We start from the raw sequence: 15,668 nt of genomic DNA on the forward strand, positions 1-15,668 counted from the left end.
TGTCAGATGTGTGTGTGCTCTTCACTGACATTTTTACCATTCCTTGCTCCCTTCTCCTACTCCTCAATCCATTGCAGGTATCCTTCTCGTGTCACTCTTCCCCAGTGTTTAAGGTTTCTGCTTGTGATTTGCTTCTCCTTGACTCCACCTGCTGCATTTCATCACCCAGAAAACAGTGGTGGTGGCAATTACAGTGGTGTAAGCAAATAAAAAGGGTCAGATTACTCGCTTTTACTCTTATGCTATATTAAGGAGATGCAGACAAATGGTTTTGAGTTTATCAGTCAGTGCATTCTCTGGTCAATTCCTGTACCAGCATATCATCAGAACACTTCAAAACTCCACAGTGATTATGAAGTGTGGTGTTTTTAGGCTGTGCCTAGAAAATTTTCCACAGATCTTGAACAGAAAGTGGTAGAATGTAAATAAGTTACTATTGGATGTAAAAAGGAAAATAATGATAAATTCCAAATAATCCCATTCGTCTGACTTCTAACAAAATTGGTATATGCACACTAACTTTCTCTCTTTTCGGCTTCCTTCACTCTAGCAGATACTAGCTCTGGCTTCTGCTGGCTTTGCTGACCTTGGCTGCACTGTTTTGTTGTGGCTAAGTACTAACAAATGACTCTGCTCTTTCTCTTGTCCAGTGTACAGGGGGGGGGAAGGGAGCAGGGAGTGGGAAGTAGTAGCAGGGAGTAGTAGCCCCCTGGTTTTGCCAGGGGGGTTCTTGTGTTGTTTATAAATTGTAAATTAGATAAATATTGTATATTTTGCACATATTAATTGCAGTTCATATTTAGATTGTAGTTTTGCTTGCAAATACAGCTTCATTTGCTCTCTAACTGGGCTGGGCTGGCAATTTTATGTTGGGGGGAATTTTCAACCCACTACATAAAGTCAGACTCTAGCTCCTAACCTCACTTAAACTAGCCTTTCGGCTAGCTCTCACATGCACAAAGCAAACACAGAAGTCCTGCACGTCATAGTTTAGACTCGCCTGTGTATAAGGACAGTAAAGAATAAGAACAGCTTCACATTCAATGTACTGGAAGAAGCCATCACTCCAGACTCAGTTGCAAAGCTGAAATATTGCACTTTGCTTTTGATTCAAACCTTTAAAAAATATTTTAGAATGAAAAATATGGCAAGAAAAGCCAGACAGAAAGTGAGAATCACATTCTCTTTTGCCTTTCTGAGTCTATGAGATCTGTCACCAAGCTTTCTAATAGAATAGCAAGCACTAGTAGCATCAGGACAATATAGCATGACCTTCTCTATGATTGGATTTTAAAAAGCCCTGAAACACAACTACCCCAGACTTTACTTAGTAAGAATTGATCTACATTGTGGTAGTTTAGTTTCCAGTTCAACAGACAGGAATGTATCATATGCTGCTTTGGATCAATCAAAGCCATGCTCATCCTCCAGGCACTCAATACCCTGGAAAATTTGCATGTCCTATAGATTCTGTTCATTAGTATGGCTAATTAAAATGCGGTATTGATAATTTGGGATGCATATGGGATAAAGTGTGGTGGCAGCACTGTTATGCCTTTCAAAGTCATGCCTGTTGTCTTACAAGATAGAGAAGGATTTATGGGAATGCCACTTTCATTGATGGCAGCTGACATACAGACACAAAATTAAATGGAGTCACAATCAAAGGGCTCCATTTCCTCTGTTAAGCCAGAGGGAGCGGTGCCTGGAAAATCAACCAAGCAAGAGGGGGTTGGCAGGGTGACTGAAGAAAGAGCATCCAGTGCATCCACCACCGAATGTGTACCAGAAGTAGGAACTGATGTGGAGAGGAAACTCTCTGGAGATTTGACAATGAACAGTTACTCAAAACGCTGCAGCTCCAGTGAGGACAGCTTTGAGTTACAGGGTAGCACAAGGTCAGAAGCTAAAAGCTTTGTTAAAAGCAAAAATAAGGATGAAGGCTATCGACCCCATCGATCAAAGCACTGTCAGAAAGGGGGTGAAAAAATCCACAGACTGGAACACTCTTCTCTTCATCCAGCAGAAGTGGGAAACACAAGCCAAAAGCTCCAGAGGCAGAAGAAGACTCACAAGAAAAGCAGTTCCTCTGCATCTGATTTGAGCTTGGTGAGTCAAGGATCATCAAGCTCATTGTCTGTCGTGGAAGAAAAAATAGAAGCTAAACTCAAATTCTCTCAATTTATTAATGAAGTTACTTTCAGAGTGCTTGATCCCATGAGCCTGAGGGCATACCGAGCTGCTAAACTGAAAAATACCTTTCCAACCAGTGTGAGAAGCCTAGATGATTTGCATATTAAGAGAAACTCTTCTGAAGGCTGGAAAGAGAACATTCTAGATGGGAAAACCCATGAAGAAGTAGACTTAGAGAGTCTGAGAAGTGACGACATTGTGGCTGGAGCACGAACACGCAAATTAGAGAAATCCTTGTCCCTGGATACAAGTCACTCTCTCAGGTCACTTGACAATGGTGCCTCATGCAGAACAAGAACTGGCTTGCCTGTAGAAATTATGATTTCTCAAAGCAAACAAATGCCAGCCACGAAATCTGCATCTCTGCCTAGAAGTACAAGCATGGTGAGCTCTCTTTCAAATCACTTTTTGGGTGGTATTTGAGAAGTACTTGGGCATTTATGTAACTATTTGAGAAGTGTTTTGTCTCTCTGGGTGGGTTCTTACTGTGTACACAATCTTTTCCCCAGGGTGATACAAACATGGAGGGTTTACTTTTAGCTCACTAGCTTAGAATTTACTTAGGTATGTCTACACTAAAGAGGCATGCTCAGTTAGTGTGTCTAAACACCAGCAAGGGCTCTAACATCCTGAAAATATTTAGAAGTTTTGTGCATCTGGAGTAATACATCTAGCTTGATAATTTCATTTCTGATTTTTCTGAAAACAAAACAAAAGAAAAAGCCCACAAACAAACAAAAGAAACACCAAAAGCAAGCAAACAAACAAAACCACACAAAAAAACCAAAAAACAAAACAAAGAACAAACAAACAAAGCCCACCAAAAAACAACCTGAACCAAAACATTAACAACTGGAAAAGAAAGGAAAAGGCTGAACCTTCTTCTATGGCTTGGTCAAAAATATTTATGTTTTTAATTTTTTCTTAAGAGATTTTTCTTTTGTTTGACTGAGGATGAGGTATTTACACTACCAAAGAGGTCAAAGGGAAATTGTTGTTCTTTGCTTTCATAGCATTGTCAGAAATTCCAGGCTGCCAAGCACTGAACTGATGCATTATGCTATTATGTCTCCAGAGCAGGAGTTGTAATCCTGCTAAAATAATAAATGTCCAGGAACTGTTGCCTAACACTATACACATGTACACAGATGTTGCTAAAATGGGAGCTACTACGGCTGCATTATTATTATTTTAGAAGTCTATTTAAATTCAAACAAATGAACAACAAAACCAAAAACAAACAAACAAAAAGAAACTGAAAACTGTCTGTTTTTCAGAGAGGACTGTAGCAAGTGGCAGAAGATCCCAGTATTAAGATTTTTGTACAATCTCCAGCAGCCCAAACTTGGAATTTTATAGGATGTCCTTGAGTGTTTTGATTATCACCTATCAAAGATGGCAGCAGGGAGTAGAGAAGCACTGAAAGATAATCAAACATAGAGAGAATTCACACGCTGTGTTGTGTCACAGCTCTGCAATGGGAGCTGTCCTGCAAAGTGGGCAGAAGGCTCCAGCCTAAGCCCATGGCAGGATATGCATTTTCCACATTTCAATTAGCCATCTGTCAGAGCATCTTTTCCAGTGGACTTGCTCATACTGTGCAGATTGGAGCATCCAACTGATGGAGTAGTAACTGACTAAATATTCTTGAGTGCTCTGTAATTCCATTCAGTTGATGTAGGCATCAGTCTACTCCAATGTAAGCATCCGCTTGCTTTAAATCTAGTCATTCAAATTAAAAACACAGTAGTTACCAAGCTTTTTACCTTAACAAACAACCTCTCATACTGCAGAGTTCAAAATGAAAAAAAGAAAGGAGTGGCAGGAAAGAAAACAAAAGCAAAACACATTCAGCCACATCTTCAGATTCATATCTCCTACATGCAAAAGCCTTTACTTCAATACAATTTATTTAGTGCAAGCCCTCATGCTGAGCAAGAAGAAAACGATACCTGTACTGACAGTCATAGGTACCATTGTAAAGATACAGAAAAAGTTCTTTATTATGTAATGTCCATTTGAATACAAATATAGAGCATTGCCTAAAGCTGTTCCATGTTTTAGTTGCCAAGTTATTATTCATATGCAGAAGATAATCTTCAAGAGAAATAAATTGATCCAGTTACATTGACTTGAATATAAAAGCAAGATATCAGATGTATAACACATATACCAAAGACCATGAAAGAATGTGCTTGAAAGTTTGAGGTTAGGAAATTTGCACCTAATTTTTTAAAAAAAGAAAAGTGACTTAGAAGAAGAATGCTTTGACATTGCCTCCTGTCTGCTATGTTTTCTGAAGAGCCCTGAGGTGTCCACAGCTATGTCTGCACTACGTTTGATGTGTCTATACTGGATCCAAACCCACTAAAGTGATTTTCAACTTTCACACTTCTGAGTGCTGGTCAAAATGTTCTAGGACAGTTCTGCAGCAAGTATTTGGTTGCAAACAGCTGCCACTGAAATATAATTGCACAAAGAAAATATCTGTAGATCTATGCAAAGGAATTTCCAAACAGCAGCTAGCAGGATCAGGGGATGCTCCAATAAGTGATTCGGATGAAAGGGAATAAAGATAGGTAGAAAGGAATTACAAAATACAATAGACATGACATTGTTATGGTCTAAATATTTAAGTAACCTGGTAAGTAGGATGAAAGTATTTCTCATTTATATGTATTAATCTAAATTTGGCATCACTGGATAAATAAGCAGGAAAGCTCAAAATGTTGTAACTAATGAAAGCAAGCCTCTGAATCCACACCAATGTAGAGGAGGGTGAACAAATTAAGACTATTCCATACTCCCAGCATGAGTTCATCAGGCTGAAAAATGCAGGAAAATTCTGAAAAGGGTTGTACACAATGCAAAGTTTTTCAGAACTGGGAGCACATGCTTTCAGAATCTGTTCAAAGACAGATTAATGTAGAGAGAAAAATGGATAAGTCCAAACATTTTCCTCAGATCCAGAGTACATTTCAAAGAAAGATAGGCATGAGAGCAGATTCATCTGTGTGTTTTAATACATATTTTATCTTAAATATATTCATTCCAAGTAACAGATGCCTTCAGGAAAACTTTAAATAACACTGCTATTACTCCAGGAGGAAATTAAGGGTAAAAACTTAGTTCTTATATAATCATTCAGGAGACTAACATCAGACATGAGTAAGTCTGCATCATCCTAAAATTTTAATCAACTTGAATATTACACTTCAGTTAACTTTAGTTGTACATAAATGAGGATCAATCTTCAACTAGATCTTCTTTATGTATATACTTTCATGGAATCATAGAATTAGCAAGGTTGGAAAAGACCTCAAAGATCATCAAGTCCAACCTGTCACCCAAGACCTCATGCCTACTAGACCATGGCACCAAGTGCCACATCCAATCCCCTCCTGAACAACACCTCCAGGGACGATGACTCCACCACCTCCCTGGGCAGCACATTCCAATGGCTAACAATTCTCTCTGTGAAGAACTTTCTCTTCACCTCAAGCCTAAACTTCCCCTGGCACAGCTTGAGACTGTGTCCTCTTGTTCTGGTGCTGGTTGCCTGGGAGAAGAGACCAACCCCCACCTGGCTACAACCACCCTTCAGGTAGTTGTAGACAGCAATAAGGTCTCCCCTGAGCCTCCTCTTCTCCAGGCTAAACAATCCCAGCTCCCTCAGCCTCTCCTCATAGGGCTTATGCTTGAGGCCTCTCACCAGCCTCGTTGCCCGTCTCTGGACATGTTCAAGAGTCTCAATGTCCTTCTTAAACTGAGGGGCCCAGAACTGGACACAGTACTCAAGGTGTGGCCTAACCAGCGCTGAGTACAGAATGGGCAGAATGACTTCCCTGCTCCTGCTGGCCACACTATTCTTGATGCAGGCCAGGCTGCCATTTGCCTTTTTGGCTGCCTGGGCACACTGCTGGCTCATGTTCAGCCAGCTGTCAATCAACTCTGCTTGCACAAGGGACCATATAACACAATATTAGACACCATTCTTTCCCTATCATAGGAAATCAGGCTTGTTTCTTTCTTAGAAGAGCTGTATCTCTTCATCTTATTAGAAACTACCAGTAATACATATTCTGTGGGGAAGAGGTCTTAGAAGCACTTAATTATTGGCTCATGATTGCAACAATATGCATAAATATCCTAAAGAATTGTGCATTTGTCATCTGAGGTCATAGCATAATCTCATTGCACAAAATAATCAAGGTCAAGCCTGATCAATACAAATTACTTACTAAGCAGCAATATATCCCTCTGAGTTGCTAGAAATACAATGTTCCAGTTGGTGCAGAGGATGTCTTAAAACAAACAAACAGACAAAAATGGCTTGGGTTGCAATAAAGGCATTTCTACAAAACATTTTGGAAGACTTTAGATGCTATAAAACAGTGACTTGCACAAGTGGTTAGAGAGCAGAAACACAGCCTTGCTTGGTAAGAGCTAACTATATTTATGGAGCAATGTCAGAGAAAAATTTAGCTGCATCCATGCAAAGTGACTCTAATGAAGGTAGAGCAAGCAACAATCACTCATTACCTAGGCAGCATCATTGCGTGAACACAGACTGAACTCAGTGATGTGTCTGCATGGCAACGTGTCAGGTGGGCTTCTCAGGGTTTTTTTTGGCATCAGCTTCAAGATTTCTTCTTCATTTGACATATTACAGATTATAAGCTAGCTGCACCCCTGTTTGTCTTACATCTCCATCTGTCCTTCATCTCTCAAATGAATTGCAGGAGGCTCATTACCCAGGACAAGGCACCTGAAGAGTCACTGATGCAGTCACTGTGCAATTGAAAGAGCCAAAGTTTGGCTCCATATAAACAACACAATTCCCTACTGTAGTTTTAGAAAAACTATCTGAAAACAAAGTATTCATTTTTGCTCTGATTTCAATCAACATGTACTCTAAAGTGTTTAATTACTATAGCCTCTGAGACGGAAGAGAACAAATGCTTGTTACAAAGGTTTGCATCTGTTGAAATGCAGAATAGTGAAGCACAAGCTAGAGTAACAGCCCTTTTCATTCCTCTCACAAGAAATTAAAATTACAATAATTATTGCAAAGAAGAAATATGACCAGTGTAGATCATTATATAGGACATCACAAAGATTCAAATTCTGATGATCTAATATAGGAAAGCTGATTAATTCTTAAGCAACCATATAGGTAACCTTCTGAAGTGTCACACAAATGAGTAAATTGACACTAATTTCTGCCCTTACTGCTACCTGTCAGGTATGAGGATTTCTGCTGTTCATTACAGGTTCTCTTGCAAGAATGTCTTTGTGTTCTGTAAAGGTGCAGAGGCATCTTTAGAAACTATACCCTCACACACCTGAACTTCCCAGGCATGATAGAACTTGAAGCAGAGTAAGATTGTCCTTCAAAATCTGTGGTAGAACACCATAGCAGTAGAAAATGCAACTAATCTTCCATTTCTAAAGTATCTCAGTTTCCAGGGCAGCTTAGTTCTAACAGAATATCACTGAAAAGGTAGACAAGATGGTGACATTTTTTTTTGCTGTAGGACAGAGATTTTTTCTAAAGAATGCTTTCAGTCCTCTTTCAGCCCTTCTAGACCTCTTTCAGCCCTTCCATCCTGCTACAATGTAATAAAGGCTTTTATTTCTTGAGTAAATAACAGATCTTTCATTTCCATTTACAGTATAGTGAAGTTCACAAGTAAAATTTGGGCCCAAATACATTATAATGGAAAGTATCTATTATTTCACTGGCTCATGCATGCAATACATTAAAAGCAAAATAGTAAGACATGACACTAGAAGTGGGGAGAGAAGTGATTTGTCCACATCAGTGATCAAGCCAGCAGCAGAGCACAGGCCTGTAAAGCTTCTCAGTGTCCTCTTTTCTGGTCAGTTCTTGTTCTTTCAGGCAGACAGAACAATACAGAATTATCCTAAATCGCAGAAATAATGAAGTTTTGATCCACAGCTCTGATAACTCAAGGTTACCAAAGGAAGATAACAAAGAGAACTACAGCAGATGCTTCAGTTCTTCAACACAGCATGCAAATGACAGACCGGATCATTAAAGCCTCATATGAGTCTCATATAACAATGGAAAATGCTACGTGGCCACCTTTCCTGGTATCCTGGCCTGTCTTTTGCAATGCTATCCAGCATGACACTGCTTTGATGTTTGCTCCCCTCTGCCTTGCAAACTGGTGACTGTTAGTAACCTAAAACTGTTTTGTCAAAATGGCTATGACAATACATGCACTAGTTCCTTCACCAAAAATGTGCTTGAAAGAAAGTTTCAGTCACTACCTTTCACCACTCAGAGACATCTGTCAAACACAGCAATTGTCGGGCTTGCTAGCTTTAAACTTATAATCTTAAAGTGAGCATAGCCACTGAGCTGGTAGCAATACAAACCATCTTTTTTCTAGATCTCCAGATCCCTGAAAACAGTCTTTCTTTCTGTGTGGTAATAGTGTGCAAGAATTGCAGGTCAAAGTAATTGAATTTGGATATGAAAATCCAAGTTCCACATCTTTACAGTCAATTTGAGCTATAGCTCCTCAGTACTTGCAAGGATTCTTACTGCATCATTATAGCCTTTTCTACTTCTGATATCAACACTGATTGTTTTTCTAATTCTGTACAACACTATTATAAAATTGTCACTCTGGGTGCAGAAGTAATGAGTAGTATTGCAAATGTATGCAGAGCTATACACTTGGACCTTCCAGGGTAGGTAAACTAGCTTTATGATACCTCATAGGCATTAGGCTGCCAAATACACTAAGCTATAAAATCTGAGAGCCAAAAGAAATGGTAGGGCTTTCTGACCTCACTCCATCTGAAATAAAAGACAAACCTTGTTTTCCACTAATCAAGCTATCATAAGCATCTCTTCTGTCTCTGAGAGGACTTAGCCACATTAGGTTTGAAGCATGTAGTATTAGCTGACCTAGTGGCAGCCAAGCCGGGGTAAGATGGAACTCAGAAGATACTAAAAATCCAAGTATGCATCATTAAATACAGAGTGCTGAATCTTGTCCTTCATTTTGTTGGTGACATTTATGCTACAGTCACAAGGTATGGGAGGCCAAGAAGGCCATGCGCAATTTCACCTATAGTTAACACCTCTTGTCCCAGTAACATGGTATTGACTCTTATTTCCACTGCTAAAAGCAGTGCAGCAGCCACGTACTATAGGAGAAATCAGCATGTTTTTAGAGCAGCAGATGTGACATCTTTTTACAAGCAACAGTATGAACAGATGGTGTTTAGAGAGTTCTCCTTGCCTGCTCTAAAACACCTCCATTGGGTCATTAATGGATCCTTCGTCTAGTCAAACACAGTGCATAAAGCTACAGTGTTCCCAAGATGACGCATATGGTCATTTACAGCTTCTCAGCTCATCAAATACAAATTAGATCAAAATCATCTTTACAGAGCATAGATATCTATAAGCCAGTTCTCAAAAGAGTAAGATATTTATTCAAGACAGAATAAAATAAAGACAGTCTGAGCTCCTTGACAATAAAAAGAACATGTTTCCAGTGGAATTAAATATCTCACTTTTAAGCCTGCAGTTTTTGAAGTTAAGGTTTGTACTTTAGCTGTCCTCCCGCCCAGCCCCTTCCCACTCCATTTTTATAAAAGAAGGGGTGTAACAAGTGAATAAGGAGAAAGATGTTTGGATAAAGAAACAGACATTATTAATTGCACTTTCTGTCTTTGGGTGCATTTACAAAGAAATGGTAGAAAGAAATGGTCCTTTCAAAGTAATGGAAGCTACAACAGGCTTGTAATAATTACTATCAGCAGAGAGGCCTGGAAACTGTAGAGCCAAAGGGACAGCAAAAGAGCAAAAGGCAGTAAAGACCAATAGATTTTTATTGTCTGGCTTACGTTTGGCCTGAAGGTCTTTCTGTGTAATTGATGAAAAAATATTTTAAAGGTATTTCAACCTATTTTTCATTTCATCCCTCAGCCAGCAGCATGTGTTTGTCATGTTCTCGAATGTTTTTTTCCTGCCATAGCACGGCTTTGGTGTATCACAGAAGTAGAAGACATCAGCATGCAGTGTTTCTTTTCCACAGAGATATGCAGTAATCAACACAACCATTTTGTCTGATGAACATAATGAAAATACCAAAAGAAGATTCAAGTGTAAGGTACTTCCAAGAGCCAGAGGTTGCTCTGATTTTTCACTTGACTGATATTTTTTGCCTACTCATTCTAAGGTTTTCAGCTCTGTTAAAACTCTACCCATTGACCAATTGTATGCAATTAATAGAAACATAAACATAACCTTATTCCCCTCCCCACCATGTTCTAACTTCAAACCTGACTAAAATGAAGATTCAGTTCTTAATATGAGACTAGCACAGCATGCGTTTCATAGAATCATAGAATCATTTTGGTTGGAAAAGGCTTTTAAGATCATTGAGTGCAACCATTATTTAACTACCAAGTCTGCTGCTAAACCATGTTCCTTACACCACATCCATCTATCTTTCAAACACCTTCACGAATGAGTATCCAACCACCTCCCTGTGGAGCCTATTCCAGTGTTTAATAACTTTCATGGAAAGGTTTTTTTCTAATATCCAATCTAAATCTCCCCTGGTGCAACTTGAGACCATCTCCTCTCATTCTATAACCCTATCCCCTATTTTGGGGACAGAAAAGAAGAGATCAGTATTACATTGTTCTGCCAAAGCTCTACATGAATACTTTGTTTTCTCTGAAGGCTTGGTGTGCTGTGGGTTTTAGTCTTACATCAGAAACTGCAGCACTAAAATGCTTAGAATCACAAATTTCAAGAGCAGAAACTTTTATGATTTACTGTATGGATTGGAGAGTTTTATACTGTATGTGGGCCTCAGAAATGAAGCCTACCTGCCCCAAAACCATGACTCTCAGAATATCAGGAAATACCAACTTTGACTTCAGGTCTAATAAGGAGAAGCAGAACCCTATGTGAGAAGTGGGGTTATATTTGTGAAATACATATATATTTTATAAAGCTCTAAAAAAAAATGGCATTTTCACAGACTAGATCAGACATTTGTTTCAATTATTTCCTCTTTCCAAAGGGGCTTAAATGCGATGAAGCTCCTCAGTGCCAGAGGTTTTAGATGACAGGAAAACACATCTTGTGGATAAGAAAAAAGCAGCAGATGCCATAAATCTTGGCTTTAAAACAGTCTCCCTTGATACTCTCATAAGTAATCCAGGAAAATAAAGGGAAAAATATTAAAAGGTAGATGCAAAACTGATTGAAAAATCTTATTGAGAGGGTAGTTCATAATATTCAGTTGTGACTGAATTATGACTCGGGGAGACAAATACTATTTAGTATTAGCAAGCAGATGTATTTGCTTTGAGATACTATTGCTATCTATCTACAGAGAGTAAATAAAACATGCAATTCTGCTCCTTTGTCTGATCAAGAAACTACAGCAGCACATTTACATCGCTGTGTAACACTTCTGAGAGGATGCTTGTGAAATTTCCAAAATTAGAACTTCCCAAGAATAAGAATGCACTTATTGAGTTTAAAGGAAGCTTTTCCATTTCTGAAAATCACCCTTGGTAGATTTTTCTGTGTTGTAGAAAACCTATTCAGTAGCTAGAACAGACAGAAGTTGTTTTTAAGGCCAGGATGGATGTGGCTCTGAGCAACCTTATCTAGTGTGAGGTGTCCCTGCCCATGGCAGGTGGGTTGGAACCAGGTAATCCTTGAGGTCCCTTCCAACCCTAACAATTCTGTGATTTTTATAAATATCTCACTGTGTCTCTCACCCCTGAAACCACCACTGTCTCTACAACTAAATTTGTTTCCTTTTTCATTACCAAAAGGTTATTCCAGAACTTGTTGGTGAACAGCTAGACTGACTGTAGTCTGCAGATCCTTCTGTTACGACACTGTTGGCCAACAGCTCTCAATTTCTGATAGTAAACTCAATACCTACAGAGATAAGCTAAAATTATTCAAATGCACATCTGTATCTGTCAAGCTTATGAGCTGTTTGTATTAATATTTGATGTTAGTTGGGCAGGAATGATCAGTGGTATGGCAGTCTCTACCTCCTGGTCCCTGCTTCAATAGCAAGAGCATTTTAAACAAAAGAAAATGAGGAATAAATATTGGGCCTGTTCATACAGTAACACTTGCTCTGTTGCAAATAGAGAGACATTTCCCACAAAGAACAGCTATTCCCCAGATAACTGTAGTAACAAAAACCTGCTGTGTGAATATGGTTAAAATGAGCAGCTATTGAGGACTCAAAAACTGGTTCACAACCACTTATTTCTACAGCAGCCAGCCAGACCTTCACACTGCTTGCTATGCTGCACTGTGCTGCGAGCTCACAGAAAGTACCAGACGTCCTATTTCTGGAGATTCAGAGCTGAATCATAGTCTTGCAACCAGAAAACTGGGACTGCCTTTAAGCCAGCAGGGTGAAAGAAAACAGCAACAGCCACCAATGAACCTTCAGGCACCAGAAGGCACCTATAGGCCTTAATGGGCCTAGCTACCTGAGGTGACCCCTCCTCAGGACACAGCCTAGGACTGCATGTCAGCCTCCTGGCACTTCTAGCCCTTGTTCCAGTGATACTGCAGGAGGGTCAGGCTCAGCTCCCTGTGGTCCTGCCCTGCCTAGCCATGGACCTCATCAAGCTAGGCCCACCTGCAGACCCAGCCCAACCCTGTCCCCAGGGAGATGCCTAGTGCCTGGGGCCACCCACAATGCCCTTCATCTGCCTGCTGATGCCAGGGACAGGCTCTGACTGCCAGACTCTGCCCTAACAGATGCCAGGGAATTCCCCCACCCTGTGGCGGCTGGGCCTCAGGGATTCTCCAGACCCACACTGGAACACACAAACACAGGGTGGATGGAGACAATGCTGTGCCAACCACTCGTGTCTTCCCACTCCAGCAGAGCCAGTCCCCAAAGAGCAGTAGAAGATAAAATATTTCTCAGTACATGAGAGGTTATTGCAAAGAGGCAACAGAAACACCATATTGTGAACCATACAAAGCCAGAGTTACTCATTCATCATAAGTAATTTACATAAAGTAACAAACTGATAACAAAATACTGCTAAAATTGTCTTTGTGGGTGCTCATATTAAGCACTGTAATGCAGAAAAGACCCATCCTTTGCCTTGGATATGCCCATTTTTTCCACTATTCAGTATTTCAAGGTTTGTTATTGCCTTTTTTTTTTTTTTTTTTTTTTTTAATATTTTAATAAACTAAAATGGATGCTAAACCAGTCAGCAAAATTGCTTGAAGAGAAGTGTACAGTCCATTGCAATCCATGTGGAAACCCAGTTAAAACAGAAGGAGTGATGAGAACTGGAACACAATAAATAATTAAAACAAAATTGTTTTTGGCTCTTTTGTTGAGAAGCTCAGTCCCCACTTAAAAGTAAATGATTTTTCACTTCATTGATAGTTAAAACGGCAGACCTTATGTGTAAGCCCCCCTTTCCCATCTTCTTCTTGCTCTACCCAGCTCCCAGCCCACTGTTGAACTACCAGCACTGCAAAACTGGGAGCTGGACTGACAAGTTACAAATACAGAACAGCAAAGAAACATATGGTGGTGGAAAATAACAAATGCCTCTTAATTATTTTTTTTAAAATGTTAAACATTCTTTCACTGTAAGAGAGAAGCTGTTGGCAAATTATTATTTTTCTAGTTATTTATATTGGAAATAGGAAGGGCAGAAAGAAGACTTTGGCGGATACTTAGTACCTTACTCATAGCCATTTCTGAGTGCAGGAGCTAACACTGCAGGAAGCAACCTGGGGAGAAGCAGCTTTGTTCTTCAAGCACCAGGTGTCCAGAACAAGTGCTGGGGAGTAATATAGCTAACTACTTAATTTCTGAGCTCAGATCTGCAGGAATTATTTTTACAGATTACTGTGTCTCTGACTGATATTACCACAGCAGTGTTACAGTTCTATAAATTGTGTATTGACAGCTATGGTATTCATTCACATCTTAAGTGTTCCTTCCTTCCTTGAATGAAATACATCTGTCCCCCACAATGGGAAACAGGGACAAAGAGCAGGGTGTTGAGAAGATACACCTTTCACTTTATTATTACATAACCTCTCCAGTTCTTTGAGAAGGAAGAAACAAATGAGCCCTTCTTGCTGAGTCACTATTTAATAACACAATAATTAGCTAATCATGATGACTAGGGATTAAGTATTTTCCACTCACCGGACTTCTATCATCACAAGAAAAACAACAGGTAGCTTTTCTACTAACTCTGTTATTCTACTACCACAGATCAATAGCTTTATTCTTGTATTTCTCAAAAACTATGAAGCCTAATAGCTATAATAAATATGACCGTGTGTCCTTTAAGCTATAATGGAACTTTATAAGGTTTGTGTGAACTGCTGTAATATGTCAGGAAGACAAAAGTCTTTTAAATCCTCACTTTCTATTGAACAGTTAACACTACAGCTGTTCCTGTACTGTGGGACGATACTGGAAGCTGCTGAGACAGATTGAAGCTTTCCTGAGATGGTCAAAACAAGAGAGGTCTTTATACTGGCTTTTCTTACAGTTGTCTACACTGGTTTGCCTTGTAGCTTTGGGTAAAGGCCCAACTTGTCACCGCCTTAGATTCCCCATCTGTAAAATAACCCTAGAAGTACTCAGTTTTGTGTGGCATTTCAAGATCCGCTCATAAAATGGTTGTGTTGCAAAACCTTAGAAAACTGAAGGAACTCACCCATAACATGATCAGTTATTTGCACACACCTTATTTGCATAGTTTGGGGAGCCTTTATACTAATGTACACTGGAATTTTTTTTCCTGTACCTCTCTACTTAGGAGTGTTTCTGTTCCTGCTATTCTTAAGTATTTATGCCTTGCTTTGGTTTTTGCTGAAAACTTTTAAGATGTTGCCTGTTCCTGAAAACATGCTACCTTTTCCTGAACTATGGAATAGAAAATTAAATTATGATGAGTGCTAAACATCATATAACCTTATATGTGAGGGGAAATGACTTTAAAAATGCTGTGCACAGTGTGGTCACCAAGATAAAGCTATAGCACTGCAAGGTGCTTCTAAGTAAATGTATTATTTTAGTTTGGTGGGAGCATGGAATAAACTTTCTTGAGGCACTGAGGGACAAGTGAGGTTTGTGTTTACTGTCATAATAGGACTAGAAATGGTCAACTGTTTATTTCACTCCCCATTTTCCTAAAATTAATTAAAGTGAGCAGCTCTTTTTCAGCTGAAAGTTTTGCATGAACATCACTCCCAGGTCCTCCTTTCAGCAACTAAATTAGACATACATTCTGCAAAAGAATTACATACATTACCAAAAGAATTACCTATTTCCACAAGCCTTTGTATACTTTTCTTTTTTTTCACCAGAGCAGGCAGTTTGGCACTGAATTGTAACACATATCTTTTTATTAGTTCACATTTAATATAGTTTTTTAATCTCTTA

At 39.3% G+C, this 15,668-nt stretch overlaps 1 protein-coding gene across 1 annotated transcript in view; it reads left to right on the top strand.

Moving 5' to 3' along the window:
* The first annotated feature begins 1,678 nt into the window (after nucleotides 1-1,678).
* BEGAIN (brain enriched guanylate kinase associated) overlaps nucleotides 1,679-15,668 on the top strand; it is a 153,140-nt gene continuing 139,150 nt past the window's right edge. The window contains exon 1 of the mRNA XM_054161839.1: nucleotides 1,679-2,577. Coding sequence (XP_054017814.1) covers nucleotides 1,834-2,577 — 744 coding nt within the window. The 5' untranslated portion in view covers nucleotides 1,679-1,833. The remainder of the gene's footprint in view (nucleotides 2,578-15,668) is intronic.

This window comes from Dryobates pubescens, chromosome 5 (genome assembly GCF_014839835.1).
Source record: "Dryobates pubescens isolate bDryPub1 chromosome 5, bDryPub1.pri, whole genome shotgun sequence".
NCBI lineage: Eukaryota > Metazoa > Chordata > Aves > Piciformes > Picidae > Dryobates > Dryobates pubescens.